Here is a 26,598-nt window from a genome sequence, read left to right on the forward strand (position 1 = left end):
TCTGGGTCTGAGACAACTGCAGATATCCCTGCTTATGAAGGCACAGCAGTTAAAAAGTCAGTGATTTCAGTGCTTTCTGCCCTTCTTTTCGCTGTTGCTTTGATTTGATTTCAAGTCGTTGGCAACATGCTTTTTTATTTCGAATTGGATTCTTTTGAAACACTTTTTTGATTTCGAAAAGTGTTCAAGTTTCCAACGTATTTCCATTCTATTGGGTCCCATTATTTTGTTTCTTCCTCTATAGGTGGTTTTGAGTCCTAGGATCTACGTTCAGATACATCTCTTTGTATTGCTCTACCTATAATATACATTTTTGACGTTCGAATTAAATCCATTTTTAAACAGCATTATGTTCCAGAAGATAGATGCTACTCTTAAGAATTGAGCATAGGGTGTGTAAGGACCTGGAACAGAAGTTACTGCCCATCTTCAGAAGATTGTAGAATTAGTTCAGAGGTTTTATAAATATCGGACTATATAGGACCTAACTTATTTTATACGAGGACAATATTCGCTGACCAGGATGATTAGTCAACTTGCAAGCACCACTGCTGCTCTCATGCACAACACCCTTTACGTTTGTAGTTCAAATTATTGCCTGATACCTATGAATTTGAAGTTGCTCATGAAACTGAAGTCATTTGCTTTATGTCCTACAGCCATTAGAATGTCGGCCTTGTCCAGCTCGCATGGACGATAGATACGTGATGCTTTGCATGGTGAAGTTAGTAGTCTCCTTTCGACTCATTTTAGGGCACAGGAACACATTTGACGTTTCCATCTACAGCAAATCACCTGCTATGAATAGGGATATGCCGAAGAGAGGGCTTAGTCCTAGACATCTCGTACCTTGAACTGTTACTAGTTGAACATTCACCTCAATTGATGCTGTGGCGCAATAGCAGTGCTCTGGCTGTTCCCATCCAGCGTAAATCTCAGAACGGACACCCAGCGTAAATCTCAGAACGCTACAGCCCAGACTGCTTATCTTTTATTTGCCCGTGGAGTAGCTTGGCAGAAAATGTAGGGGCAAAACGCCACCACAAAAACAACAAAGGAGAACAAAACAAAACAAAACAAAACAAAACAAGGCAAACCAACTGATAAACAGAAATCAAACCACTGAACGTGATAGCGTGGATAAAGAATCGTCTAACCGTTCACTATCGTTGAATCGAACCGTCTACCACTTACAGTTGTATCACTCCGAAGCACTTTAAACTGTAAGTTAAGTCTTGTTGTCTTTATCAACACGGAAGGGAGCGTGGGGATATCGTCAAGGGGCATGCCATCAAGGGGATGGACAATACATTGCAGGGCGCCTGTACTAACAGTCTGATAGCTTAAGCGTTATCAACACGATGAGATTCCGTTTCAAAGACGAGCACTCATTCGGTAAGTCTTGCTTTATCATGGGTTGTCGATCTTGTTAACTAACAGCACCCCGTTCAGAGTCTAGAAAGGCCGAGTCTCAGAAGATCAGTTCCAAGTTCACAAACCGTATACCAATTGTGTGTGAGCGTGCGGAGAAGTCCAACTTGCCAGAGATCGACAAGAACAAGTACCTTGTTCCGTATGACTTGACCATCGGACAGTTTGTGTACGTTATCAGAAGAAGGATCGACGTGCCAGCAGAGAGGGCTATCTTCATCTTTGTGAATGATATATTACCACCAACGGCTGCAACATTGAGTTCTGTCTACGAGGAACATAAAGATGAGGACGGGTTCTTGTACATCTTGTACTCTAGTGAGAACACCTTTGGTGATTTGGAGAAGATCCCAGGTGTGGTGAAGTTGGACTGATTGGTTTGGTCGAGAAGAGATGAGGAGGGTGAACAAACACAGACAACACAGGAAACGAACAAATAGCACACTCACTCATCCTCAGATCTCAACACTACAGTGAATTCTTACCTGTAACCAGTCCAATTTTTCCTTAGTATACTCTTCCTCCTTTTTCCCTACTCTAATGTTCACTTCTCCATGTCATTTCATGACATCTGTAAAGCGCATTGGCCCTTCCTTCGTGGATGTACTTTGACGATACCAATGCTGCAGTTTATATCACACAACTATCACTATAACAATTATATTATTAAGGCTGTTGATTGACCGTGCATGGCACTGTAGATTACTAGTCCTGTTATCGAAATACGTCATTAACTAAAGTTGTGTTCTAGACAACCTGGACACGGTATCGAACACTGCTTCGTAATATCTAAAAAACAGCCCAAATGTCTCATCCAGCAGGGCTTTAGACAAGGTGCATTACCGTTCATATCTCTTGCCAAAGCAGTTTTTGCCAAAGCAGTTTTTGCCATTCCCGATCATTAAATAATGAACATTGGTGACAAGCAGTTTGCCATATGGCCAGCTCAATGATGACGTAAATGCACTGAGGCCCAGGAACACGGCCCAAAAGCCTAGGAAGGATAACCATCTGATCTCCAATGACATTTCAAAGTTCAGAGGCCTTTGTCCTTGTTAACGATCCTAGAATGGGTTGTTATTGCTTCCAATAGTAAAGTTTCCACTATTGTAACTCCAAAGTACTTAGGGAATACTGGCGAAGAGAGGAGTGTATAAAGTACTACAAGAGAAAATGATGCGTTCTGAAGGTCTCAAAATGTCCAATGTCCAATGTCCAATGGTCAATGCTGATCGTTTTTCGCCATTTCCTCGATCTGATGAGGTCAGGCGAAATCTCATTAAATTCACAATATGTCCAACAACGTCCATGATCAATTATTTAAGTTTGTCGCCTTTGGTCGTAGTCATTGGACCACTGTTCAGATCATCAACGAGCTGCTCGGTAAACTTATCCATTTGTAGAAAAAGACTTTACAGAGTTCAATTGTGTTGCATATCATGGATTATTCAAACTGACATAAAACGATAGAACCTACCAAGTCGACACGCCCCGATCTTTTCAAGGTGAAACACTTTTGCAGTTTGAAAAACATTGGCTATATTTGCAGTATTCTTAAAGCAAAGTTTGACAGTATCGCATAAGTTCGTCGACTTGTGTCGTGTAATGTGTAAGGTAAAGATATTTTGCCGACTAAGTACAGTACTATACAGTTGACATCGGAGAAACCCCACATTTTTACAAGTGCTTGGCACTGTGGAGGCTGACTAGCCTCAATATTGAATGATTCGGTGTCCTGGTTCCCAGCTTTGCATATACCGTCTAACACGGCGTTTAGTCACCACGGGTCAGACCATTGGAGAACACCAGACAGGAAAAAATGACATAGTGTGCTGCCCAGTTGAGTGGACTGTTTACTGGGTTGGGAAGCTTATGAGATTGACTGAAAATAGTCGTGCTAGTTTTGTGAGACCTGTACGGAAACGAAAAAGGACCCGCACACCAAGACTACACGTCTGATCATTACTATTGACTCCGGATCATTACATATCCCCCTTTGATCAAGCGGCAGATGAAATACGTCTGTCCATTGAAATATACGCGTCTTGAGGTTTCAAAGTGTCGAAAGTCCTGAGATTAACCATGGTGATGCTGAGACAACGCCTGATATCCTTCCCGTACTTTCGTTAACAAGTTGCTTTGAACAAAGAACTCCTTGTATATGACGAAATGTACGCTGCCAAATGGATACCACGAAATGTGATATACATAAAAATGAATGTAAAGCTTCTTATAGCCTAAATACTGCTCCCCAAGACAGACTAATAGTCGGACTCCAGACTCCAGACTCGGTAGCGCTGTGTACCGCTTCCAAAAGCACCCCACGGAACGCCGACGTCCTTAACGCACAGTGTCCCATCCATAGCCGATACATGTCTTAAAAATAACTAATGTGCCTATCGTCAATGGTCGTTGGGACAATTTGAAACGCCGGACAAGAGTCCCAAGGCCCCACCCGGATCAACTCACTGTCTCCTATACGCTGTAAATCTACACTGGTCAGTTAAAGTTCCAAGCACAACCACCAGGCGGCATCACCATCGGCTAATATTTCCGAAAGAATTCCCCAAGACTTTGGAAATTATGCGTTGCGGACTAATTTGATGCATGGCGAATGGGGGAGGATCTGCGCTAGAGTAGGCCCTTACAGTTTCACATCACCTCAAATGTCTGGCTCGAGTGGAGGAGTATACATGTTCATCATTTTACACCAAACGAGTCAAGCAGAATAAGGTAGAAATACGCATCTTTCACCTTTGCACACCTGTTTTTTGTTGGGATTTCATAGAGTTAACCCTTAAGCAACTGTAGGCGTTGAGTCACGCCAACCTATTACGACGCTTCTTGAAAACATGCCGTCCTGTACTCACTTGTGGTTGATGATGCCATTAGAAACAGACCTGGCACGCTGTGATCCCTTCTGTATATAAACAGAGACTTATAACCAGGTGTTTTGGGAATTATTGAGCTATGTTCTCCATTATCGCCTATATCACATGAGAAGCATGGAGATCAAAGACAAACCTGAGGACATCCACATTGAGTCCATCGAAAATGTGTCGTCAACCCGATCAAGAGATGAGATCAAGCTAAGCGACACAAGCGAGGAAGTGGAAAATGTTGCAGGTAGCGAACAATTACAACAAGAGTTGGAGATTCCTGACTCGTTGAAACATATGTCATCTGACGAGCTCGCAGCGTTTGACAAAAAGGTCACAAGAAAGATCGATCTCAGAATCCTTCCAGCATTGGTGTGGATTTACATTCTGAACTACTTGGACAGAAACAATATTGCCTCTTCACGTCTTGGTGGACTGGAAGAGGATCTTGGACTCGTCGGTAACCAATATCAAACCTGTATCTCTATTTTGTATGTGGGTTACATCCTGATGCAAATTCCATCAAACATGATTGTCAACAAGCTAAATAGACCATCTTTGTTCATCACCATTATCATGTTCTCATGGGCCATTATTTCCACTTGTTGTGGTGCTGTCCAGAACTATGCTGGGCTTCTTGTCATTCGTCTTATCCTCGGTTTTGTTGAAGCTGGTTTCTTTGGCTCTGCGTTGTATTATTTGTCTTGCTGGTATACAAGAAAGGATCTCTCCTTCAGAAATGCAGTTCTTTATTCTGGATCACTGTTCTCTGGTGCACTATCAGGTTTGATAGCCGCGGGAATCATTGACAATATGGATGGATCCAGAGGATTAAGATCCTGGAGATGGCTGTTCATCATCGAAGGTGCCATTACTGTTTTTACAGTGCCATTCACGTACTTTATCCTTCCAGATATGCCACACAACTCCAAATTCCTGACAGAACAGGAAAGGGACCTGGTCTTATGGAAACTGAGAAAAGAGGTTGGACAAGACGATTCAGATCAACTGAACGAAGAGTCGTATTGGACAACTTTCTTACTAGCTATTAAAGACATCAAGGTTTGGTCAATCACTGGTATCCTGTCATTCCTAGTTGCTGCTTGTGGTGTCACCAATTTTTTCCCAACAGTTGTTGAAACCTTGAACTTTGACAGAATCACCACACTTGGTCTTACTGTTCCACCGTATATTCTTGCCGTTATTGCAACCTTCATTTGGGCAAGACATGCAGACAAAACAGGCGAGAGATTCCTCCATGTGACAATTCCTTTGGTTCTTTCCATGATTTCTTTCATCATTGCAGTTGCCACGATGAACACAGGTGCGCGTTACTTTTCAATGTGCTTGATGATCCCATCGCTGTACTGCTCATATACTACGATCCTATCCTGGATGTCCAACAGTGTTCCCCGTCCACCGCTGAAGAGAGCCATTGCGCTTTCCTTGATGAACTGTTTGTCCAATTCAACCTCCATCTGGAACTCCTATCTCTATCCTACGAGTTCTGCGCCTAGATTCCTTACAGCTTTCATTTGTAACATTGTCTTTGTCCTTTGCTCAATAATCATCACAGTGATTCTTAGACTGAGACTTCGTGTGCTGAACAAGAGAATCGAGAACGGCACAATGAACTGGGAGAAAGAGCTTGGGCGTGGGAATGATGGCTCAAAGGTGAACTCTGATTTCCGGTTCTTGATCTAGGACACGTAAGCTACACTAATGGAATATGAAAGTGATTACGATTTGTAAACATATCTCTCATTCTCATGCAAGCGACTAAGAACCGAGTAGTCAGCATTGTCATTTTCTTGATGTAATGAGATGCACTCTTGTCCCTTAAGCAAAAACAATTTATCCTAAACTGGTAATTAATCCATATGGCAAAGTCTATATCCGGTTTCAGAGAGTAGATGTCTTAGCGCTTGCATCTTCAGCCAAACTCTGATTCTTAGAAGCATCCCCAGGTTAATCCGAAGTGGACCTAAACGCTTGTTTTGTGCATGTCCCAAAGATTTTCGTGTCCAATATTGGAGAGACTTCTGCAAAACACAAGCCTTTTAAACGATATAGGATGGGCCATCTGGGCTGAACAAGGATGGTCGAATGCTCTAAAATGGAGGCTGTAATCCTCTGAGGTCTCTGACTCTGTCTCTTGTCATGGGCTACAAGTTATGGTTGATGCATCCACGTTAGACAGGCTACAGGTATTACACGTCCCTGCGGTATTATGGCAAGATGTCAGTACACATTTATTGAGTTCCAACGTTATTTAATAGTTTAAATCGATGTAACGTCTATAGAACATGTCCAAACCTCTCGTACTCTAACACCCTTTGTAGCCAATGGACAGCAATTACGACATTTGTAGCTCCAATGTCAATTGTATACTTTAAGAAATTGACAATCTCGAAAGCCCATGACGTAATGCCGCTTTTTTTTGTCCTAGAGGGGATGACGGTCCAATCAGCAGAATGGGACAAGACGCTCGATTTGAATAAACACTACTCAAACACAAAGAAGAAAAAAGACTAGGACACCACCGACCACCACTCCAAATAGTCTTGGACTGCAATCTGGTCGTCACGGATTACTATTTACGGGGCTGCCATTTTGGAACATGTGGCGTTTGTCTTAGGGGTTCTGGGCGCTTACGCGCCTTCCAAGTCACCGCTGCTGCTCAACAATGGCACACGTGACAGAGACCCTGGCTGTTGAGTCGTTGAGCAAATGTGGCCTACGCGCTGACGACGATGCCAACTCGCTACAGTACATATTAAGATAATCGAGGTCCAAGGCCATGGTCAGAGGACATGTATGTTTAAAGGGTCTCAGAGGCTTACGCTCTCACCAATCCATGGTGTAAAATTAAACCCCAACAGACAACTGGTCTCCCCGTCTAGCGTCTCCACCCTAACAATGCATCCGCCTGTTCTGGGCAGAGTGAGGTACTTACAAGCACGTTGGGGAAGCACATGCCCGTCGAGATTATTCAATTGGCCACCGTATATATCACAATACGGTGTGAACACATGGGGTGGTGGCTATTATATTGCTGTTTGACGGCGATTGAACCACACATGGGCCATTGAAGAAGATGAAAAAAAACACCTGACATTCTAGAAGTTTCGAGACAGCCTGCACGAAGCCTAGCGTTATCTATCGCTATCTCTACACATATTCAGGTTCGACAGTACTAATCTGATCATTATTCAAGACAGATAAATTCCAGAGGGGTTTCATTATACTAAATGCGGTGAATAACTCCCTATTGATACACACTTGGAGGGGGAACCCAGCTTAGTACTCATTAGAGGGACATTGAAGGTTGCTTACCAGTACTGTTGGGGGATGTCGGCCGTCTACAGGAACAATGTACATGCATAGATGAGAAATGTCCGTGGTCATGACTCCCGAAGTTTCAAGATGATCGGCCTTGAGTGACAACATAATCCCAGGCAAATGTATGGTGCAACCGTGCCGCAAGTTGGTGAGACCCCTTTGCGGCGTACGTGAAATGGTCGAGTCGTCAACTATTGAAGCCCCTCCTCCAAGAGACTAACACGGCAGCCAGCTGTTCCATGTGCTAGCTTAGACGGAATTCGGCACGCTTGCGGACGGGCGCGGCACCGCACTCCATAGTCATATTAATCAGAATGATTATTGTCTGGCGGTAAAGTCTGATCACAGAGATGATTATGACGGACCGCAACAGCTTGCTTTCCGCTTGCTTTCAGCTGAGTCCTGACACAAAAAAAAGCACACAGCAACATGACACAAAACTCATTGAGACCAACCACTATCGTATATTATGTCAAGTGTTGTAGGTCGGAAATGACAACGTAATTCTACTTATTTGTCATTGGACATATACTTCCCCCTTCATGAATCCCCGGTTGTAGGTTCCCAACAATAATGAGGAACAGACATGGACATCTTCCGCGTGAAACTCAAATTTGTCCATAGAAAGGGCAGCAAAAGGAGAAATATTAGCTGGGGGCATGGGGACAACTAAAAAGAAATTCCCCAAACCTAAACACTACTGAGAGAAAAAACGTTTTTAAGAGCAGAGGGAGGAGAGAAGGACAGGGAAAAAAATAGGGACAAACTGTATTTCTCCCATTCGATCAACATTTTTTAAGGAAAACATCTCTGAAACATCCGGGTTTGAAATCAACGGACTCAGGGTTAGCGACGTAGAAGAGACAACTGTGATCATTATCCTCAAGCTTTTCTGATTGTCTGGTCCTAACAGTGATTTTCGGTACTTCTTTGGCCAGCACTGAGATCATAGTTTATCCGTGAAGAAGCCTTTCGTGTCGTTCGAATTTGCAGCACCTGACTATTCAAAGCAGGGAGAGAAAAAAACACAGAGGACAGACAAATCCATCCGCAGTAACCGCATCAAAACCAGTCGAATTGATCCCAAGGAGACTAGGACATAGCAATCTGGGTACAAGACTTAAAGGACAATGCCAGCAGCAACAGCAGCAGACGTGAAGAGGAGCAACAGCGAGAAGAAGTCCAAGAACCCATTCACGCTCATCCGCTCTTTCTCCCATCACACGCGGACTAGGGCCAACAGCAATGGTAGGACAGGCCAACCGTTGTCGCCGCCCGTGAGAAGGTCGACGTCGAGCGCACGCATGCCAGACCTCTCGCACAACCACAACCCGTTTACTCAAGGTGTCAAGGAGACATTTGACGTTTTAGGAACAGGAGCGGACATTTCAGGCCCAAGGGTCCCACGCACATCAAATCACCATGTGCTGCCCACTTTGTCGACGTCGGGACTGCCCAAGCTGCCAATGGCCGGCTACCCAGCATCAACGTCATCGTCGTTCCAGCTATCGTCGTCGAGAACCCCTTCTGCCATGAGCACTGCAACTCAAAACGGGTCCGCAAGTGGTGCCGGAGGCTCATCCTTCCTGAACAATGAGACATACGTGCTACCGTTCCCATTGGCCGAGCCCAATTCGTACTTGCCGGCAGATATCCACCAGAGCACGGAGACGGTCAATTCGCTGTTCTTTGTCAACGACCAGAGCAAGCTGAAGAAGTTGGGGTCTGGTGGTGGTGCCATGGTGTTTGGCGCCCAGCAGAAGGCCACACACAAGTGGTTTGCGATTAAAAAGCTCTATTTGCTGAAGCATGAGACTCCAGACCATTTCTACCATCGCGCAGCCCGAGAGTTTATTATCGGACAGGGACTAAGCGGACACAGACATATCATTGGGACTTATGCACTATTGAAAGTCCAGACATATACAACGATCCAGCGTGGATGGGCGATCTGCCTGGAGTTTTGCAAGCACGGCGATCTGTATGACTTCATAAAGACCAACCATTACAAGAGCAGTGGCTTGAACGAGAAGTTCTGTTTCTTCAAGCAGATAGCGTACGGGTTGAAGTTTATGCAAGACTGTGGTATTTCACATCGTGATATGAAGCCCGAGAACATTTTGATTGATCAAGATGCTTGTCTGAAGATCACCGATTTTGGTATTGCTGACTACGCCCACGAGGATCCGAACGATTTGTCCTCGCCGCTGAAAGAGTGCAAGACATTTGTCGGATCACCTCCATATGTCCCTCCGGAGGCTATGGACCTGAAGGATCCAACCAAGAAGTCGTCGTATATTATGTTTGATCAGGATAACTGGGCGCTGGGTATGATTCTGTTCGTGCTTATATATGGCTCTCAACCTTTCCTTTCTGCATCAAACACCGACGCCATGTATCGTGATTGGACCGTGTCGTACGCTACACTGTGTAACTCAACACCGGCTTTCAGAACCGCCGACAGATCCCATGGCCCTGGGTATGAGTTCAAATGGGCTAAGGAGTTTAAGAGTACTGGCGCAGCAAGGGTTGCTTGGAGACTGTTGGACCCACACCTGTCAACTCGTTACAAACTAGAGGATGTACTATCAGACCCTTGGTTCACACAAGTCGAATGCTGTATTGATGAAGAGGACCCAGACGACAGTTCAAGCTATGCGAGTGTGTGTGCATCTATGTTTGTCAAGCCTGAAGAGTCCAGGGAGTCATCGAGTGCACCATCTCCTCTTGTGAAGCCAAAATCGATGTTGGACCTCGATGTCTTGTCACCAAGCTCCAACAAGAGCCTCTCGTCATCGCAGATCAATGGATCTGCTTCGTCACCAGGATCCAACCATGGCTCAGAGCCGTTGGTTATTCCAAAAGCGCTTCCTACATTGGATGAAGTTGAGGCCGAGAGCATCGCAACCTCGCCAATCACAAACATTACAAAGTCTCTTGCGGAGGCATCGCTCAGTGAGGAAGAAAAGACTGAAGAAGCACATCAAAAGACTGAAGAAGAACATCAAAAGACTGAGCAACAACCGCCAAATGCGGACAACGACAAGCAGAACCCAAATGGAACTCCGTCGCCCACAACACCATCTTCATTGGCCTCTCCAAGAGTACAGAATTTCAACCCATTCGCTTCCAATACACTGTCATATAGCAGCGGGAATGAAAGTGGAGACCAATCACCAGAACTGGTTAAACGTGGCTCAAGTTTCTCATCATTACACTCAAGAGGTAGTGCCATGTCCATCCGTGGAGCCTCCACCACAAGAAGGAAGAAGCACAATCACCTTCCTTGATTCCATTCACAGAGTCAGATTCATACACACACATACGCATATACATATATTAAAAGTACATATAAAATACACACATAGAAACATCTGGCTTGCTGTTTCAATGCATACGGCTTCATTGCATCTTTTTAGCTTGTGATGACCGTTGTTTGTGATTTCTGTTACTGCGACAGAGAACACAACTTTCGGGCACAGTTCTAGAAACCGCAATATTTCGTTGGAATGAGGTGTTTCTATCGGAAAATGCAATGTATATTGTTCTAATCTATTCGAATGCTTTTAGTTTTATATGCTCTCCTTCTTCTCTTGTGTCGATTTCTCCCAGCTTCACAAGGACTTCAACGTCGTGTTTATGCGTGGCATCTAGGCTGCCAACCACAGCTTTGAACGAATCCGGAGAAATTGTAATGAGGGAAACCATTCTCTTGTGGATATAATCGCTCAGATGAGGATGCTTTGTATGAGTTTGCAACAGGAGTGTTATTAAAACGGTGTACAGCTGTGGTGTTGGATATTGCTTCACAACAAGAATTAGAATCTCCAGAGAAAGTCTAGGATCATCAATCTCTAACGTTTTCAGCACCATTTGCTTTATCAAACCACGAACTATGGCACTGTTTATCGCATTTTGGGACGCAAGAATGGATCTCACAGCTTGCGTTGCATATGGAACACTGTCTTGATCTGACAAGCCTTGAGATATACTCAAAACAACGAGATCAACGTCATCTTGTGAGAGTCTCAGGTGATTTGGAGCGCTTGACAGGAGAACACTCATTGTCAGTATTGTTATGAGCGGAGAATCTAAGCTTGGTTTCACAGTACGGTAGAAGTTATTAACTGTGGATATGTCGTTGATGTCAATGAGTTCATGAATCACATCCTTCAATATTGGGAGAATTTGTGGGACCAACTGAGAGCTCTTCGAAGATGAGTAGATGTTTGCAATGATAGACAACAAACTAGCATAGAGATCTTGCTTGATAATTTCTGGGAACTTTGACATCATTTTAGCAACAGATCCCAGCCCTTTCTTAACAAGCTGAAGCTCAGTGGCATTCAGTCCATCATCTTTGGAATCCGCATCTGAGGAGATGAAACGGGTGGCAGTTGTCATATTGGATTGGACGATGTCAAACAGTTTATCGGCATTTTCGGTGAAATCATCTTCCTGGTTAACGTCAAAGTGATTCAAGAACATCTTAGACGTAATGTCCAAGACAACAAGTTGCTCCTCTTCTTCTCCTGTGACAAGAAGTCTTTCAAAAACTTCCATACTTTCGTAGATAATATCGTCATAGTAGATGAGTTTAATCAATTCTTTGAAATCTAGGATCTTCACCAGCGCCAATAATATTCTGAGTCGATTTTCGTTTCTCAGGAGGGCATAAATACAATGTGCATAGAGCATATAATAAAATCCCAGTGCATCATTACCCAACAAGTCTGCAATCAGGTTATTTCCAGATTCCGTGAGACAACCAATAACGTCAACTAAGTTCACCCAACAGGCTTGATAGTCCTCACCTTTAATAAAAGACCCATGTCTCATCAAAGAGAATTCCTTCAAAGTTGAAATCCACAGTGGCAGAAGCAAAGGCATATGCTCTTGAATTAATTTTTCCAGATCCTCGTTTTCATTCTTACTGAGAATTTCCAGCTCGGCCCAAGCATTCAAGATCGCCAACTTAACCCTCCTTTGACCGACTTCACTAGTAACAACGACGTCACTGAGTTTAAACTCATCATCTCCATGGAGATCAGTCAAGGCTCCGGTCAGGATTTTCAAAATTCTTCCAAGTTTTGTCACCTTGACAACACCAGATCCGACAAACATTGCGGCAACTTTGATAGCCTCACATGCCAACAGAGGCGTGGAGCCCTCCTGAAAGGCAGGCATCAGGGCTGACGTTATTTGGGCCTGCTGCTGTTCCAATAATGGTATAGTAGGGTAGATGGGATCCTTTGCAGGTGCATATATCGAAATGATTTCCCCGAGAAGCTTCATACCAGCCAATCTCAATGGTATTGCAGAAGAAGTCGAAGCTGCAAAAGATATCTTGACAACCTCAGAGACCCTAGAAGAAATTTGTGAATAAAACTTGGAGTCTCTCGTAGTATAACCTAAAAGTTGCCTCAAAAACTCGATAATATCAGCCTTGAACCTCCAGTCCACCAGTTCCCCCTTCTGTTCTACTTCAGATTTATTCGCGATGGATTGCGCCTCTTCATCCTTGACATTGACCTCAGTTTTAACGTGTTTGTATTTATCCAGGATTTTGTTATTGCTGTTGCTGATGTATTTGTATAACTCCTGTTTGGAAACGCTGTATAGTTTTTGTAGTTTGACAAACCAAACAACATCGTATGTTTCTTCAATACGTTCTTTGATCATATTTTTCAAGATTTTGGAGTCAGGAAGCCTCTCCAAACATATCCAAATCAATGGTTCAATCTTTGCAAAAAATGCCTTGTTCTCTGACATCTTGACTAACTGAGATAAAAAGTCCAAAGATACTTCCAAAGTCTTAAAACTAGACGTCATAGGAAACACTTCGTTTTTTTCCTCAAAAATAGTGAACATCAACTCAGACCCAATAGACTTACCGATATTTCCTTCAATAATGTAGCACAAAATGCCAACAACATTTTCAGTGGTAAAGTGTTCATGGTCATAAATGATAAGCTCTTGAATCATCTTGATTGCTTCAAGGCGTTCATGTGTGTTATTTGAAAGCCATATACCACTAAATATGAGATTCTTGACAATTTGTTTAGTCTTCGATTCGAGATCTTTTATTGAAGGGCCCAGACTGTTGATGATAGCTCTTAAGACCCTCATTATAACAGCATTGGAATCGTTATCACAGTTCAGGTTAGAGACAGGAGACAATTTACCAAAACAATCACTGAGATAACAGTCTCCAAGAATCTGAATAGTTTCAGTTGCCTTTTCGATATTCATTGTCAAATGTCTTCCAATAATTGTGGCCAATGAATCCATACTCCAGGCATGCACCACGGGATGGCCATCTTTGACAAGTTTCAGCAACATTTCCAGAATGTTACCAAAATGAGAGGCATTGTACCGATAAATGTTACTGAGGATTAGCGCGTTGAATGCCCTTGAGTGTGCCTGTTGATCATCAACTATTCTCTTTAAAAAGATAGGAATCTGCTCTTTCAAGTCGGTACAGGATATCAGAATTCCGATAGATTCGGAGTTCAGTGTAAGTAAATACCTCTCCGGGTGAATGGCACAAATATGTCTTAAAGTTTCAAGAAGCAGAATGCCAACTTGGCTATCTAGTGGGATCTGATTTTTGTGAGTTAGAGTCAACAATCCATGAATAACGATCGAGAAGTTTATAGCCTGGGTAATTTGTGTAGATTCATTGCAGCTTTTCGACAGCATATTAGATCGTAAAGTTTCCAAGACTGAAAGTTGAACTTTAGTGGACAAGTAGGGAAACGTCAAAGAGAAGAACTCCATTGACAAGTCCACAACACATGTCTTCGAAGGCGGAGAATACAGCTGGTGTATTGAGTAATCACCAAATATTGTTTGCTGTGTGTCTAATTCGAGCGCGCACTCCACAGGAACATTCAAAGATGATTCGATCTCGTCTATCCATGTTATATCAGCAACCCAACTCTTGATATGGCTTGATTCACTTGATCCCACTGGTCTTGGCTTCAAATCAATTGAGCAATCGGTTACCTCTTCGTACTTCACATTTGGAAATTTGATCAACAACTCATCTATTTCAAACCCTCTAAACTTTGAAGATAGGCCATTACTGAATCCATCATCTTTTGTCCAAGGTGTAATGACTTCGTTTTTAACAGTTGAAGTATAATTTGGAAGAGACGAAAAATTAGCCACTGTTTGGATTAAAACTGAGCTATTTTCTCTTTTGACGTATTCAATACACAGCAAATATATCTGCTGACATCTCTTCATAACGAGGTCGGCCACAACTCCTGCATCCGTAGCCAACTTCACAGCAGCAACCAATGTTCTTAAGCGAGATATACTTTCAACCATGATCTTGCTAATAGAATCAGTGGTTTCAACACTTCTGAGGAATGCAACAACTGCAGATAAATGACGAGAGATCACAGTTAAGGTTTCAAGCGGCTGTTCTTTGATGGTCCCGGTCATATCAGAAGCTTCAAATATTGTTAAGAATTCATCAACAAGAGTTGAAAGGTATGATTCATCGCGGTATGTAAATACACCAGCAATCGAAATCCAACACACTGCAAGGGTGTGATGGTTTGACTTTGTGAGTTTCAAATTCTCTTTGATAACTCCAATGCAGGAAGTCCATATGTGTTCAACCACTGATTTTGGAACATAGTCTAAATCAGCCAATGCAACGAGATTTGATATGATGAGTGACATTCCATAAGAGTTGGTGGCAATTTTCTCTGAGAAGGGCTGTTTTGTATTATTTATAACCTCATTTGTACAAGTTTCCAAAATCTCCTTTATAATGTTGGGTGATTTTGAGGCGATTTCCCTCAACACTAAGACACCATTTACTTGGATTTCGTAATGAGGAGAGAGACACAACTTCCATACTGTAATTCTAAACCTCTCCACACGTCCATCAGATAGACTTGAAACTCTCGAGATGAATTGTGCACACACTTTTAGAAGAAGCACTGTATTCCAAATGCTTAAATCCTGATCCAATTTAGGAATAATGGAATCCAACAATAAACACAATGAAGATTCACCAAGTAATTGTGTAATTGTCGTAAACAGTTGAGTGTAATGATTCATAATACGGAACTTATGATTCAGAGTAAATCCATGGAATCGTTCATGGTCAAAAATTTTCACCAGGTTATTCAATATTACAAGAGTATTGTGGGTAGCAAAATCCGCATCTCGAACAATTTGCATCGAAATCAAATGCACCATTGATTCGACAATTCCAGTTTCCTGTTCTTTCGTGGTACTCTCAAGGTAAAGCTCAACATATAATTCCAAACATGTGGTCAAGTCCCATTTCAGCAACACCATGTACTCTGATAATGACTTGGCCAGTTGCACGCGAACATCTTTATGTGAATCAAAAGCCAACTGAATGTAAGGGTGATAAGTAGTTCTAAAGGTCAGCGCATCAATCTGTTTAAAGCCAACGGCTTGGCCAAAGCAGCCGTATAGCAGTTTCAGCGATTCTATGGACTCAGTCATCTTGAGCAGCTTCAGGTACTTGCTCAAGACCGAGTCCGTCATCTCCAGCGAGCCACCGTTTCTCAATATGGCATACCAGAGTGCACTCAGATTGACGTCGAAGCTCTCCTTCTTCAAGTACTTCAAGATCGTCACTAGTAGCCCTGGGATGAATGACACAACCTCTCTACCAAAACTCCCATAGATCGCCGTCAACACGACGCACGACAAGTTCTTCAACTCGGTGGGCCTCTTTGTATCGGTGAACGTTGTGATGAACTTGTTCGTAGTGTCAAACAACCTCGTTCTATTCTGCGTGAGCAGCGCGGCATAGTTCTTCCCCATAGACAAGCAAACAGGTTGCGACAACAGCTTCAGAAACTGGCTGTTCTTGTCATTGTGCAGTAGATCAACAAGCTCATCCAACTGTTGCAACAACTCGTTCACCACAGCGCTTCCAACGTCGCAACCGGTGATCTCGCCGTATAACTTCACCTGAGAACTTAACAAAGTACGCTGCTTGTTATCTGATATGCCCAATTCCCTCACCAGCGCATCGCAAGAGAAGAACACAGACATATTTCCAGCACGTTTGTTTACACTTGTGGTTTTTGTGGCTCGTTTGTTTACACTTGTCGTTTTTGTGGTTCTTTTATTTACGCTTTTGTGTCCTCTCTTTCGGCCCTTTCGCTGTTTTCCCCCCAATGAGCGATTGGGAACGAGCGGAAAACTCTCGAAGAAATATCCCAACGAGGAAAGTATCCTAAAGGGGTAAATTCCGGTGAATGTTTTGGAGATAGCCTCGGAGTAAAATTTCACTTTAGTACTTCATCGTCACAGGTCTCATAGCGATGAGTTCTCTTTCTCTGTTTCTGTGAGCGCTGTGTGTGTGTCATTCTTCTAGAACTTCAGCAATGAGACGCTGCTGCTTGCTTTCGAAATATGCTCGTATGGCCTCGGTGCGGTATTGCTCTTCAAGCTCTGTGAGTCCTGTTGTGTCGAGAATTCGCATGGATGTGACCAGCAGGCCAAGCGCATTGGCTACGTACTTGAATTCCGTAGGAGGTCAGATCACGCCGAAACAGTTGGTAGAAAGGACACTGGAGCTTTCCAGCACTGATGAGTCTCAGCGCTCCGATCTGGTTGGCCTGAGCAATGACGCTCTAATGACCGCTCTCAGCAATGTATCACGGGCCATACGACAGCATGTCGCATTACAGACGTTCCTGGCGGTACAAATGAGGTCTTTGGCCAGGCATAACGACGTTGTGTTATTCCTCAAAGTACTGAAGTCGTTAGATGGTGATATCGGAATAGAAAGTGCTAAAATGAGCTCTAAACTGACCACATCGAAAACAGCTGACCAGAGAGAGACGATGGAGCATATCATCGTCGACATGTGTCTTCACTGGGATAACGGGTTATTGGCTGCGTCAACTGTGCTGAAGCATCATTATCCCGAAGTTATAGTTAAGAGGGTGCTGGATTATCTACTGCTGAAGGACCCGAAGAACGATGAAATTGCACTGGATCTCATCATGAAGATCACGTCAAAGTACAACTGGAAGTTCGACGTATACCACACCAGCCAGATTCAGCAAAAGATCTTAGCGTTATACACCAATAAGAGCGTGCTATCAAAACTCACAAGGTTCTTCTCAAACCATATAAAGGCCTCAAATAACGATTTTGAAGTTAGAAGCACTTACGAGTTGATTTTGAATGATGCATCTATACATAACAGAGCTGGTATGTATCGGAACTGGAGAAGAATTTCACAGGTATATTCCAACATCATGGACTATGATCTTCAAGTTGTATCTATAATGATCAAGGAGTTCTTAAAGTCTAAGGGATACCAAAAGCTTGCACAAGACTTGATACAGAGGATCCCACATGAGCATTACACGCATCCCTTTTTGGTAGATTCTATCATGCGATACGCAATCTTACAGAACGATATCGATATGATAAACGATATCGTTGAAAACCTGGAAACTCCAGTTCCACGGCCAGTTCTAAGTACCTTGTTGAAAATGAATATGAAGCTGGGAGACTACCAAGGACTGGAGAGGATTATGTCGCAGATCTCTCACTCAGGTATGGAGAGTAAAGACTACGCTATAATAGTCGATGGACTACTACAGAAGGGGGATCTCATGGACGCCATCAGCTTTACGCATGGAATTCCACAACAGTTATCCCATTCTGCATACCTGAGGATTGTGAATCATCTGGTTTCCACAAAGGGACAGTTCCATGAGCGAGAGTTGGTGATTGTACAAGATATTGTTGATAAATGTCGATCAATGTTTGAATTGACACATCCATTCTGGACCATGTTGAGCTCCCTTTATATAAGATACCTGACGAAGACCTTTGGGTACGCAGGCGTTTGGAAGTCCAAGATGATCTATGAACGCTCAACACAGGATTTCCTTTTGGATGCGTATTCACGCCTTGGGTTGAAGTCTCCTGTTATGAGCACAGACATATGTCGGAACCCATGGGGTGTTCAAGAACAGCAACATCTCATAAGACTGTCAATTGGGCTACAAAGCCGGATTATTGTCGTGAAGACAATCTTTGACAAGGCAAGAAAACATAATATGAGAGAGGTGATGGATTGGGCTCTATTAGAGCTCGTCGAACTGGGGATGTCACCGGAAGACCTAAGAATTGACATAACGAGATGCTACAATAGAGATGCTGCACAAGTTGGATTTAGAGAAAGTGATAGTGAACAGCAGTTCAAGAGAATCTGGACAAAGGGGTGCGACTACTCCGTAAAAGAGTGTGAACCATTGCAAAAATATGAACGCACTATGTGCGGAAACTAATGCATGCTTGTACATAGAGACCACTTGCCAATTATTGTAAAACCTCAAGAGCCCTCATACTCCACTCCTCTTTGTAATAATGGTCAGAAATGTTATCCCCAGCTAATGGTCTTGCAACGCTACACCGTTTTGCTACTTTGCGATGAGTTACAATATGTCATAAACGTGGAAACTATAGAAGCTCTGCTTATACGGAGTGGTGAAACCAAGCTACCTTCTACTCTAATGCTCTCGACCGAGCACAGCTGCAGCACAACCTCAATGTAGAATCATCCCCCAATCCTATACCTATACTGTTGGTGGAAATACAAGATGTACACAGAATGGCACACTGCAATCGCGTGGAATCCCAAACACGTTAGGCCTATAGACAAGCCGAGCTTGGTGCACGCTCCAAAGCGTAAATATATGGCCAGTGGTGGCATGACAAAGGACAGGCACAGCATCCACCAGTGTCTTCTGAACAACTGTGCGGTCTCACCGTGCAGCCAGTGCCTAAAGTTGTACCAAGGAGCCCATAGCGAGTACACATGATGGCCGGTGGCCAGAACATGGAGCAACGCAGTGTCATTCTCCTCCCCAACTATCTCGTTAGTGTCCTCTATGAGCTCAAACACCGCGGCGATAGCCTCAACAGGTAGTAGAAACAGAGAGAATAGATACGTCTCCAGTATGAAGAGGACGTTTATAGTGCGATCTATCAAAGTGATCGAGACGGCCATTGATGATCGAGTCTGTTTCGATGGCTATGCGTAGACACAGCACCCACCGGGACAAACCAACAGGGACAAACCAAGCAAGACAAGGACATGAAACGTTTTTCCTCTTGTCCAATCCCACAAACCTTGGACCCATCCCCTGTATCCTTGGCTTAGCGCTTCCATCTCGAGGGGGCTTCCATCTCGAGGGGACGGCCATCCATGGTAAGCACACTACGTGTTGCCACTGCGGGCGGTGGTGAATGGTGGCCATTTTCCCACTCATCACAGTAGACGGTGGTGTTTTTGTGTCAAAAAGGTTGTCCCGCCTTTGGAGATGAAACCGCCCGTTTCCAGGGGAACGGGGACAAATCAACCGGGGGGGGGGGAGGAAAAGTTTTTTTTTCCTTCCTTCGCTTCCCGGGTTTACCAACACGGACGTACCCTCTGGCGATGAGTTGTTGACAGCGTCGAAGGCATAGTTGAAGATATGTCCAAGTACTTGGCCACGGGTATTGCGAGCGCAGGTGTCTCTGCCGCTGTTGCGAACTTCTTCTGGGGCAAATCATCCACGGAGACGAATGCTCAACAGGCCAATGGCGCAAACACAGCGTCTAAGAACCTGCCAACGACGATTACCGGCGGTGGCACGCTTGTGTCTCCGGGAGGTGTTAACCCATCAGAGTTCTTCAAGTATGGGTTCCCAGGCCCTGTCCATGACTTGAAGACCCACCAGGAGTACATCTCGTGCTATGACAGACAGAAGAGAAACCCGTATTACGTTGTGGAGCACATCACGCCTGAGTCGCTCAAGAACTCTGGAAACGTTGATAGAAAGAAGTCCGTCTTCAAGGAAGACGAGCAGATCCCTCTGGCATTCAGGGCACAGTTGAGGGATTACTTCAGATCTGGGTATGACAGAGGTCACCAGGCACCAGCAGCCAATGCCAAATTCTCGCAAGAGGCGATGAACGAGACATTCTTGTTGACAAACATATCGCCACAAGTTGGCGATGGCTTCAACAGAGACTACTGGGCTCACCTGGAGTACTTCTGTCGCCAACAGGTGGCGAACTTCCCAAGCGTGCGCCTGGTGACAGGCCCATTGTACCTTCCAAAGAAGTGTGCCGATGGTAAGTGGAGGGTTGAGTACGAAATGATCGGAAATCCTCCAAACATTGCAGTGCCAACGCATTTCTTCAAGCTCGTTGTCGGTGAAAAGCCCAACGGTGACTTGAGCGTGGCTGCTTTCGTGCTTCCAAACGGTGTCATTGACAACAAGACCTCGCTGACGGAGTTTGAGGTCCCTGTAGAGGCCCTTGAAAGATCCTCTGGCTTGACCTTTCTGCAGAACGTGCCACAGGGCAAGAAGAAGCAGCTGTGCAAGGAGGTCAAGTGCGAGATCACCGTGAGGGAGTTCGATAACGCTACAAAGACCTTACCACCAAAGAAAGACGTGCTCTTACTTCCCCCACCTAAGTGAAACCTGTATATAGAACCTCAGTACATTCAGACAATACTCCTTGAAGCGTCGACAAACGAGGAGTAGAAGATCTTGACGTTGTTCACGTTCAGCACGTACCGTACCTTGTTCTCCAAGTCGTGCACAGTGAAGTTGTCTATAGTCTCATTCGTTATCTTTCCCAGGAGGTACAGCCTTTGTAGATTTGGTATGTTCTTCAAAAACTTCATGATCCTGTACGTTATGTGTAATGTCAGGACATTCTGATTCGAAATGGTCAGGTATTGCAAGTTTGGTAAGCTTGGGTTGTGTAGAAACTCTCTGAACCTTTCGCTCAGTATGAACTGATGGTTGATATAGGTTAGCTGTAGTGTTGTGATGGCATGTCCAAAATGGCTGAGCTGGAAGGGATAGCTCCATGAGCAGTTGATCAGCTCCAGGTCCTTGATAACAAATGGTAAGTCTCTAGTGTCCTCTGGATCAAAGTCCACACAGAAGCCATTGATCTTCAAGGTGGTCAGCTTCGTGAAGTGCTGACAATGGTTCAGGTTGAAGATAGACCCTTCCGCAATCGTCGAGAGCTCCAGCTTCTTTATCGACTGTAGAGAGTCGTTGTACTTGAGGAAGCTCGACGAGCTCTCGATGGTCAACTTCAACTCAGTCAGATTGGCAAATTGGCTCACCATCGCACCAAAGTTGAAGTTCCATTCATTTTGGAGATTACCCTGTGTGACGAAGATCTTTTCAACAAACTGGCGCAGCGATAAGGCCTCACAATCCCTAGAGACTTGCAACAGTTCACCGTCGCAGTCTCTCTTCTGACCTCTTTTTATCAACAGATGGTTGAACTCTCGAAGGATGAACCCCCAGTCAAACTTGACCTCCCGAAGAATGTACGGTTTAAGGGTATACCGTAGCTCTGAACTGCACACGCTGAGGTTCAGAAGATCTCTCTTTGTCAGGTGCTGGAAGACCAGCAGAAGAATCTCATGAGGGAATGGAAGCGTTTGCATTATCACGTAATCTGCGTGAAGATTCTCTACTCCGTGTTGTATTCCTTGGAAGGAAGGCGTTGTTGTTGTTGTTTACTTGTTTTGTTATCTCGGCTGGGCTCGCACCTAAAAGCCGGGGTGTTTTTGCCTGGTCCTCGAGGTTGTGTTCGTGTGTGGCTTTCTCGCAGCTAATTAGCAAACTACAAGCAAATTTTCCGACCATAGACACCATTAACCGTGGATGCTTTCAGCTACCTCAACCATCTCTTTTAATTTATCAGTCTTGTTATTTTCAACGCCTTCTCTTTCAAACCATATGCCCTTTTCGCAAACACCCAAGGATTGCAACGCGTCGAACTGCTTTGTCAAAATATGCGCTTGATACTCTAAGGGCATCTCTTTACCAATAAGTCTCCGTCCACGGATGTGTGTGCTGTAAACCTTCTCCCCATCTTTCAATTCCTCCTCGACTTTGAAATGCTTCAGAGCATGCGTGCCTGTGTATCTGATTCTCACTGGTAATGAGTTTAGCGTGTACACGTTTGCTGATTGAGGTACTTCCATTATGGCGCTCTGTGAAAATGCGAAAGGCAAATGTATACGTTTTGGCGTATTTGAGTGTTGAAGTTAGCGCGCGTCTTGTCCCCTGTCTTGACTTGACTTGACCCGTCCTGTCTTGCCTTGTTTATAAGATCACCAAACTCTAACTTATGTTGTCTGTGTGTCCTGGGCTCCCGATGAACGGTGACGCGTCACAGAGAGTTTCTGTTTTTGTGCTATTTTTCTCTGCACTTTGTCTTGCCGCGTGCTTTGGGAAAGATCAACATGCAAAAAAAAAAGTTGGACATTACAACAAGGGGACAAATAAGCGACACAAAAAGGACAAATTAGAGTGTGTTCTCGGATAAGCGATACGCCAGAATCGGACAAACGATGAACAGATACCTCATATCAAAGTGAGTAATAACCATATCATAACCATCAAGACATTCATCACTAACAGCTGCAAAGATATCTAGACCCACTCTTTGGAGTTTTCGTGGGAACTACAGCTTACTATTCCTACGAACAGAGAATCAAAAGACCTGAAGGCCACTCGCTTTTGGAACTATTGAAGAAGAAGTTCAACCAGTGAACTGCCCCCAATGTATGATTTTATGAACACTACAACACAATATCCTGTTTGTCCTTATAAGACAATCTCTCTCTTTTCCACATTAAAATTCAGACGTCGAGAGCGAATACGTCATCTTTGTCTATAAACCTTTCCCAATCAAACTCACGTTCGTCATTCTTAGATGCTGTACTCACGGTCCCCAATGGACTGTTCTCATAATTGCCCGAGTGTGCCATCATTTCCAAATTATCCAACTTACCAGGTGTTTCCAATAGATAACCTGGAAGAAATTTGCTAAAGATATCAATGTTGAAATCGCCGTCAAGTTCAAAGAACGGCTCCTCTCTATTGGTATTGTCAGCCTTTGCGGTGGTTGCATTTGCATTAGCATTTGGTGACACAACCCTGTTGAGCAGAGTACCACTAGAAGTCTTTCTCAAACCTTTTGATGGTCTAGGTGTTGTGGCCTCGCGATTATGCTGTTGTAGCTCCTGGAATTTGATGTTGTGTCTCTCATAGTTTTCAAACATGTGGTTTAAAAGGTTGAAGATACGCTCAGCACTCATAGATCTTTCTTTTAAGACACTTAACATCTCCTTACCAATCTCAATTGCCACTTTGATCTCTTCGTCGTGGTTATCAATCTCCAAGAAGTAATAAACCAAGCACGCCACACAAAAAAAGATTGTGTAGATCGAGAACCAATAACTCCCATTGAGCATCTTATTACGAATCATCGTTTGTGCTAGCATGATAATCTTCTTTGCAATACCAACACAGTGCATACCGTTATCGTACTCAAAGCTCTTGAATGAACCTCTCGTTGCGCCATTTTGTTTTGCAAGCTTCACATAGTGAATATAAGGCCTATAGAGCATAAGTTGAACATGCAAGTAATCCAAGTAGAGCAATCTGTTAGCAAGCATGTACACAGGTGGTATATTCTGTAAAGAGTCTGGTTGCAACTGATAGGGCAATTCGTACTTCCACAATCTCAATTCATTCTCCAAAGATTGGAATACTTCTTTTGGGATCATATATATCGGTTTGGAAGTCTTGTACAATTTTTTCACAATGTGATTCAAAATCAGTATAAGTTTGGTATGGCAGTTGTTTATACCACATGAACTCAACTTTCCCTCTGGTTGTGGTGCGATGTGATCCACTTCAATGTTGACATCATCAACATCGAGTGGGAACTCTACCGTGATGTCGTCCTCGTCAATGGAATGCGGCAATCCTAATACTGAATTGACATAAATCTCCATTTTGTATATTGTCCAAAACAATCTTTTCCTGCACTCTTGTGTTATGTTATCCAGTTGTGAGGTAGATTCAACTTGTTTGTGCAAGCCTTGTCTCAGTGCAGAGCGAAGAGCAATGCCAATATACGAGTAGCAAGTTGTTAGACGTGCCGAACATTGCAGGAACAATGTCAGCATGAAGATGGTTTGAACGCTTTCGATGTCAGTAGTGTTTGTAATGTCAATGAGTTTCCTTGCGGCGATGAAGTACTTATAACCTTCATCTTGCAAGTACTGGTTATCAATGGCATTGTCTCCCTTGGAGAAGAGCGCACCAACACTGATAACGGAATAAATCAAGGGTAACATTTTGTTCTGATGATGCGAGTACTCTGCTGGTGCTGTTTCGTATAACGAGTTGAAGTCGTTGATGAAAGAAGGTCTGTGATAAAACCTGAACAGGACACAGCTTTCACTCCATGTCTTGTATATCAATTTCAGTGCAATTTCCCGTGGAGGAAGTATTATCTTTATCTCAAGATGATCATTCCGGGGAGCTGAAGATTTGTGGGAATCTGCAGACTTGTCACCAGAACTTTCGCTCACACCGGCGCCCAGATTAGCAGCATCGGTAGCAGCATTGTTCACAGCGTTCAAGCTGTTCAGCGTTTCCTTGTGCATCTGACCATTGTACTCATCAACAACAGCCTTCATGTCCACCTGTCCAGCTGTCCTGTGCTTCGCAAATATCCTTGCAAACGCCTCACACTGGGACGAGTCCTCTATACCAACTTCCGGGAACATCTCCCTCATTAGGCGGAGCTGGAACCTCTTGTCCTCTTTCTTCTTGTCGTCTGTCTTGGGCTTCTTCTTCTGCGGCGGCACCAATGGCTTCACCTGGTTGTACGTGCACTCGTACGAATACACCGTGCAGTGGATGCATGGGTGTTTGCCGTCACACTTCACCTTCCTTTTCCGACACGTGTCGCACGCCCTGGAGACCCGTATCCTCTTCGCTGGGTTGGCAAAAGGCTTCTGATGAATCTGCTCCAGTGGAGGAACATACGTATTGTCTTTCGACACGATCTTTGGAGGCATGCTCTTCTACTTCTTCTTCCTCTGCTCCGTCCTTCCACGTCACGTCTTCCCTTCACAGAGATCTATGACCAAAACGATACCCGCGCTTAGCTTAGAGAGGTATCAGCCGCCGTTGAACATCCAACTACAGCGCAATGTTGATGGAAAGTAGGAGAAAACCACAACAATGAGCGGGCCCGGGTTGTAAACAAAAGCGCCCATAGAGCTGGAGCGACGATATTACGTAAGCAGGGTGCGTGGCCGAAGCAGGATTCCAAATTGGTGTCCGGGTGGTCTGTATGCTGCGCGTACCAACACACACATACAGCTTACTATCACTATGATACAAGGCCTGTATTCACCTATACAGCTCGTGTTAGCCTGATAGGAGGCCGTGTTGGTGTATACGAACGGTATGGAGCAGCTCCCTTCGCTATCGCAGACGCTGCTGGTGAACGTGCTGAGCGACCTGCCCGAGGAGACGAAGGAGTTGCAACGCTCTCTGGTCGAATCGGCAACTAAGTACAGGACTGATTTGGATAAACAAGTACAGAGCACGCTGAGACTACAGCAGAACGTCGGACACTCTCATGAGCTCTTGCAGAAGAGGCTGAGGAGGTGTGTGAGGAGCATAGATGAGGCGAACCACCACCTCAAGGTTGGGCTGGCGGACGGCTCTCTGGCGAATGAGGTTTCGGAGCTGAGTGAGCTGGTTATGGGGAAGCTCATGGGTATCGTGTCGCTGCTGGGCGCCAGGAACGTCGATGGCGATAGATGGCCACTGCTGAAGTCAGTGCTGGGACAAGACGGGTTCGAGGTTATTGACGAGGAGCTTGGCGATATGAAACTGGGCAATGAGACGGAGTGTACTCGTGATGATGGTCACGACGATTCCAACGGTAGTAATGGTAGTGATAGGGAGACTATCCAGCCTCTGTCCTCCAACACGCTGGATGAGCACTTGGAGGTTTCATCCACCGTGAGTGATGCAGTGGGTGTGGCGAATGTGATGAATGCTGCTGGGGGAAATGAGGATAATGG

General features: G+C 44.3%; 12 protein-coding genes across 12 annotated transcripts; 6 read left to right on the forward strand and 6 right to left on the reverse strand.

The window, feature by feature from the left end:
- Nucleotides 1-1,080: 1,080 nt before the first annotated feature.
- Nucleotides 1,081-1,883, forward strand: ATG8 (ubiquitin-like protein ATG8). Its single transcript, XM_020215879.1, has 3 exons — nt 1,081-1,223; nt 1,343-1,395; nt 1,453-1,883. Exons 2-3 carry the CDS (start codon nt 1,362-1,364, stop codon nt 1,803-1,805), a joined length of 387 nt encoding a protein of 128 aa, XP_020068135.1. The 5' UTR covers nt 1,081-1,223; nt 1,343-1,361; the 3' UTR covers nt 1,806-1,883.
- A 2,544-nt stretch (nt 1,884-4,427) lies between these two features.
- CYBJADRAFT_195328 (MFS general substrate transporter) lies at nt 4,428-6,014 on the forward strand (the record flags this gene model as incomplete). Its single annotated transcript, XM_020217552.1, has 2 exons — nt 4,428-4,487; nt 4,521-6,014. The coding sequence occupies 2 exons, from the start codon at nt 4,428-4,430 to the stop codon at nt 6,012-6,014; spliced, it is 1,554 nt and encodes a 517-aa protein (XP_020068136.1).
- Nucleotides 6,015-9,184: 3,170 nt separating this feature from the next.
- On the forward strand, nt 9,185-10,204 carry CYBJADRAFT_132171 (kinase-like protein; the record flags this gene model as incomplete). Its single annotated transcript, XM_020213040.1, has 1 exon — nt 9,185-10,204. A coding segment is annotated over one exon (1,020 nt), but the record flags the coding sequence as incomplete, so codon positions are not given.
- Nucleotides 10,205-11,204: 1,000 nt separating this feature from the next.
- LAA1 (AP-1 complex accessory protein LAA1) lies at nt 11,205-16,974 on the reverse strand (the record flags this gene model as incomplete). Its single annotated transcript, XM_020217240.1, has 2 exons — nt 11,205-16,728; nt 16,955-16,974. 2 exons carry the CDS (start codon nt 16,972-16,974, stop codon nt 11,205-11,207), a joined length of 5,544 nt encoding a protein of 1,847 aa, XP_020068138.1.
- Nucleotides 16,975-17,365: 391 nt separating this feature from the next.
- CBP1 (Cbp1p) lies at nt 17,366-18,967 on the forward strand (the record flags this gene model as incomplete). Its single annotated transcript, XM_020216701.1, has 1 exon — nt 17,366-18,967. The coding sequence occupies one exon, from the start codon at nt 17,366-17,368 to the stop codon at nt 18,965-18,967; it is 1,602 nt and encodes a 533-aa protein (XP_020068139.1).
- Nucleotides 18,968-19,098: 131 nt separating this feature from the next.
- On the reverse strand, nt 19,099-19,733 carry CYBJADRAFT_169650 (YqaE/Pmp3 family membrane protein). The gene has a single exon (XM_020215880.1). The coding sequence runs from the start codon at nt 19,687-19,689 to the stop codon at nt 19,237-19,239; it is 453 nt and encodes a 150-aa protein (XP_020068140.1). The 5' UTR covers nt 19,690-19,733; the 3' UTR covers nt 19,099-19,236.
- On the reverse strand, nt 19,607-19,983 carry CYBJADRAFT_169652 (uncharacterized protein). Its single transcript, XM_020215881.1, has 2 exons — nt 19,881-19,983; nt 19,607-19,860 (listed from the first exon to the last, which is right to left on the reverse strand). The coding sequence occupies exons 1-2, from the start codon at nt 19,887-19,889 to the stop codon at nt 19,714-19,716; spliced, it is 156 nt and encodes a 51-aa protein (XP_020068141.1). The 5' UTR covers nt 19,890-19,983; the 3' UTR covers nt 19,607-19,713.
- Nucleotides 19,984-20,083: 100 nt separating this feature from the next.
- NUC1 (ribonuclease) lies at nt 20,084-21,362 on the forward strand. Its single transcript, XM_020215882.1, has one exon. The coding sequence runs from the start codon at nt 20,156-20,158 to the stop codon at nt 21,146-21,148; it is 993 nt and encodes a 330-aa protein (XP_020068142.1). The 5' UTR covers nt 20,084-20,155; the 3' UTR covers nt 21,149-21,362.
- CYBJADRAFT_175400 (F-box protein) lies at nt 21,175-22,140 on the reverse strand (the record flags this gene model as incomplete). Its single annotated transcript, XM_020216702.1, has 1 exon — nt 21,175-22,140. One exon carries the CDS (start codon nt 22,138-22,140, stop codon nt 21,175-21,177), a length of 966 nt encoding a protein of 321 aa, XP_020068143.1.
- Nucleotides 22,141-22,417: 277 nt separating this feature from the next.
- Nucleotides 22,418-22,683, reverse strand: CYBJADRAFT_169654 (uncharacterized protein; the record flags this gene model as incomplete). The annotated part of the gene is made up of 1 exon (XM_020215883.1): nt 22,418-22,683. A coding segment is annotated over one exon (266 nt), but the record flags the coding sequence as incomplete, so codon positions are not given.
- Nucleotides 22,684-23,203: 520 nt separating this feature from the next.
- Nucleotides 23,204-25,703, reverse strand: CYBJADRAFT_169655 (uncharacterized protein). Its single transcript, XM_020215884.1, has one exon. It carries the CDS (start codon nt 25,576-25,578, stop codon nt 23,344-23,346), a length of 2,235 nt encoding a protein of 744 aa, XP_020068145.1. The 5' UTR covers nt 25,579-25,703; the 3' UTR covers nt 23,204-23,343.
- A 269-nt stretch (nt 25,704-25,972) lies between these two features.
- Nucleotides 25,973-26,595, forward strand: CYBJADRAFT_164639 (uncharacterized protein; the record flags this gene model as incomplete). The annotated part of the gene is made up of 2 exons (XM_020213864.1): nt 25,973-26,552; nt 26,591-26,595. 2 exons carry the CDS (start codon nt 25,973-25,975, stop codon nt 26,593-26,595), a joined length of 585 nt encoding a protein of 194 aa, XP_020068146.1.
- Nucleotides 26,596-26,598: the final 3 nt, after the last annotated feature.

This window comes from Cyberlindnera jadinii, assembly GCF_001661405.1.
Source record: "Cyberlindnera jadinii NRRL Y-1542 unplaced genomic scaffold CYBJAscaffold_20, whole genome shotgun sequence".
NCBI lineage: Eukaryota > Fungi > Ascomycota > Saccharomycetes > Phaffomycetales > Wickerhamomycetaceae > Williopsis > Williopsis jadinii.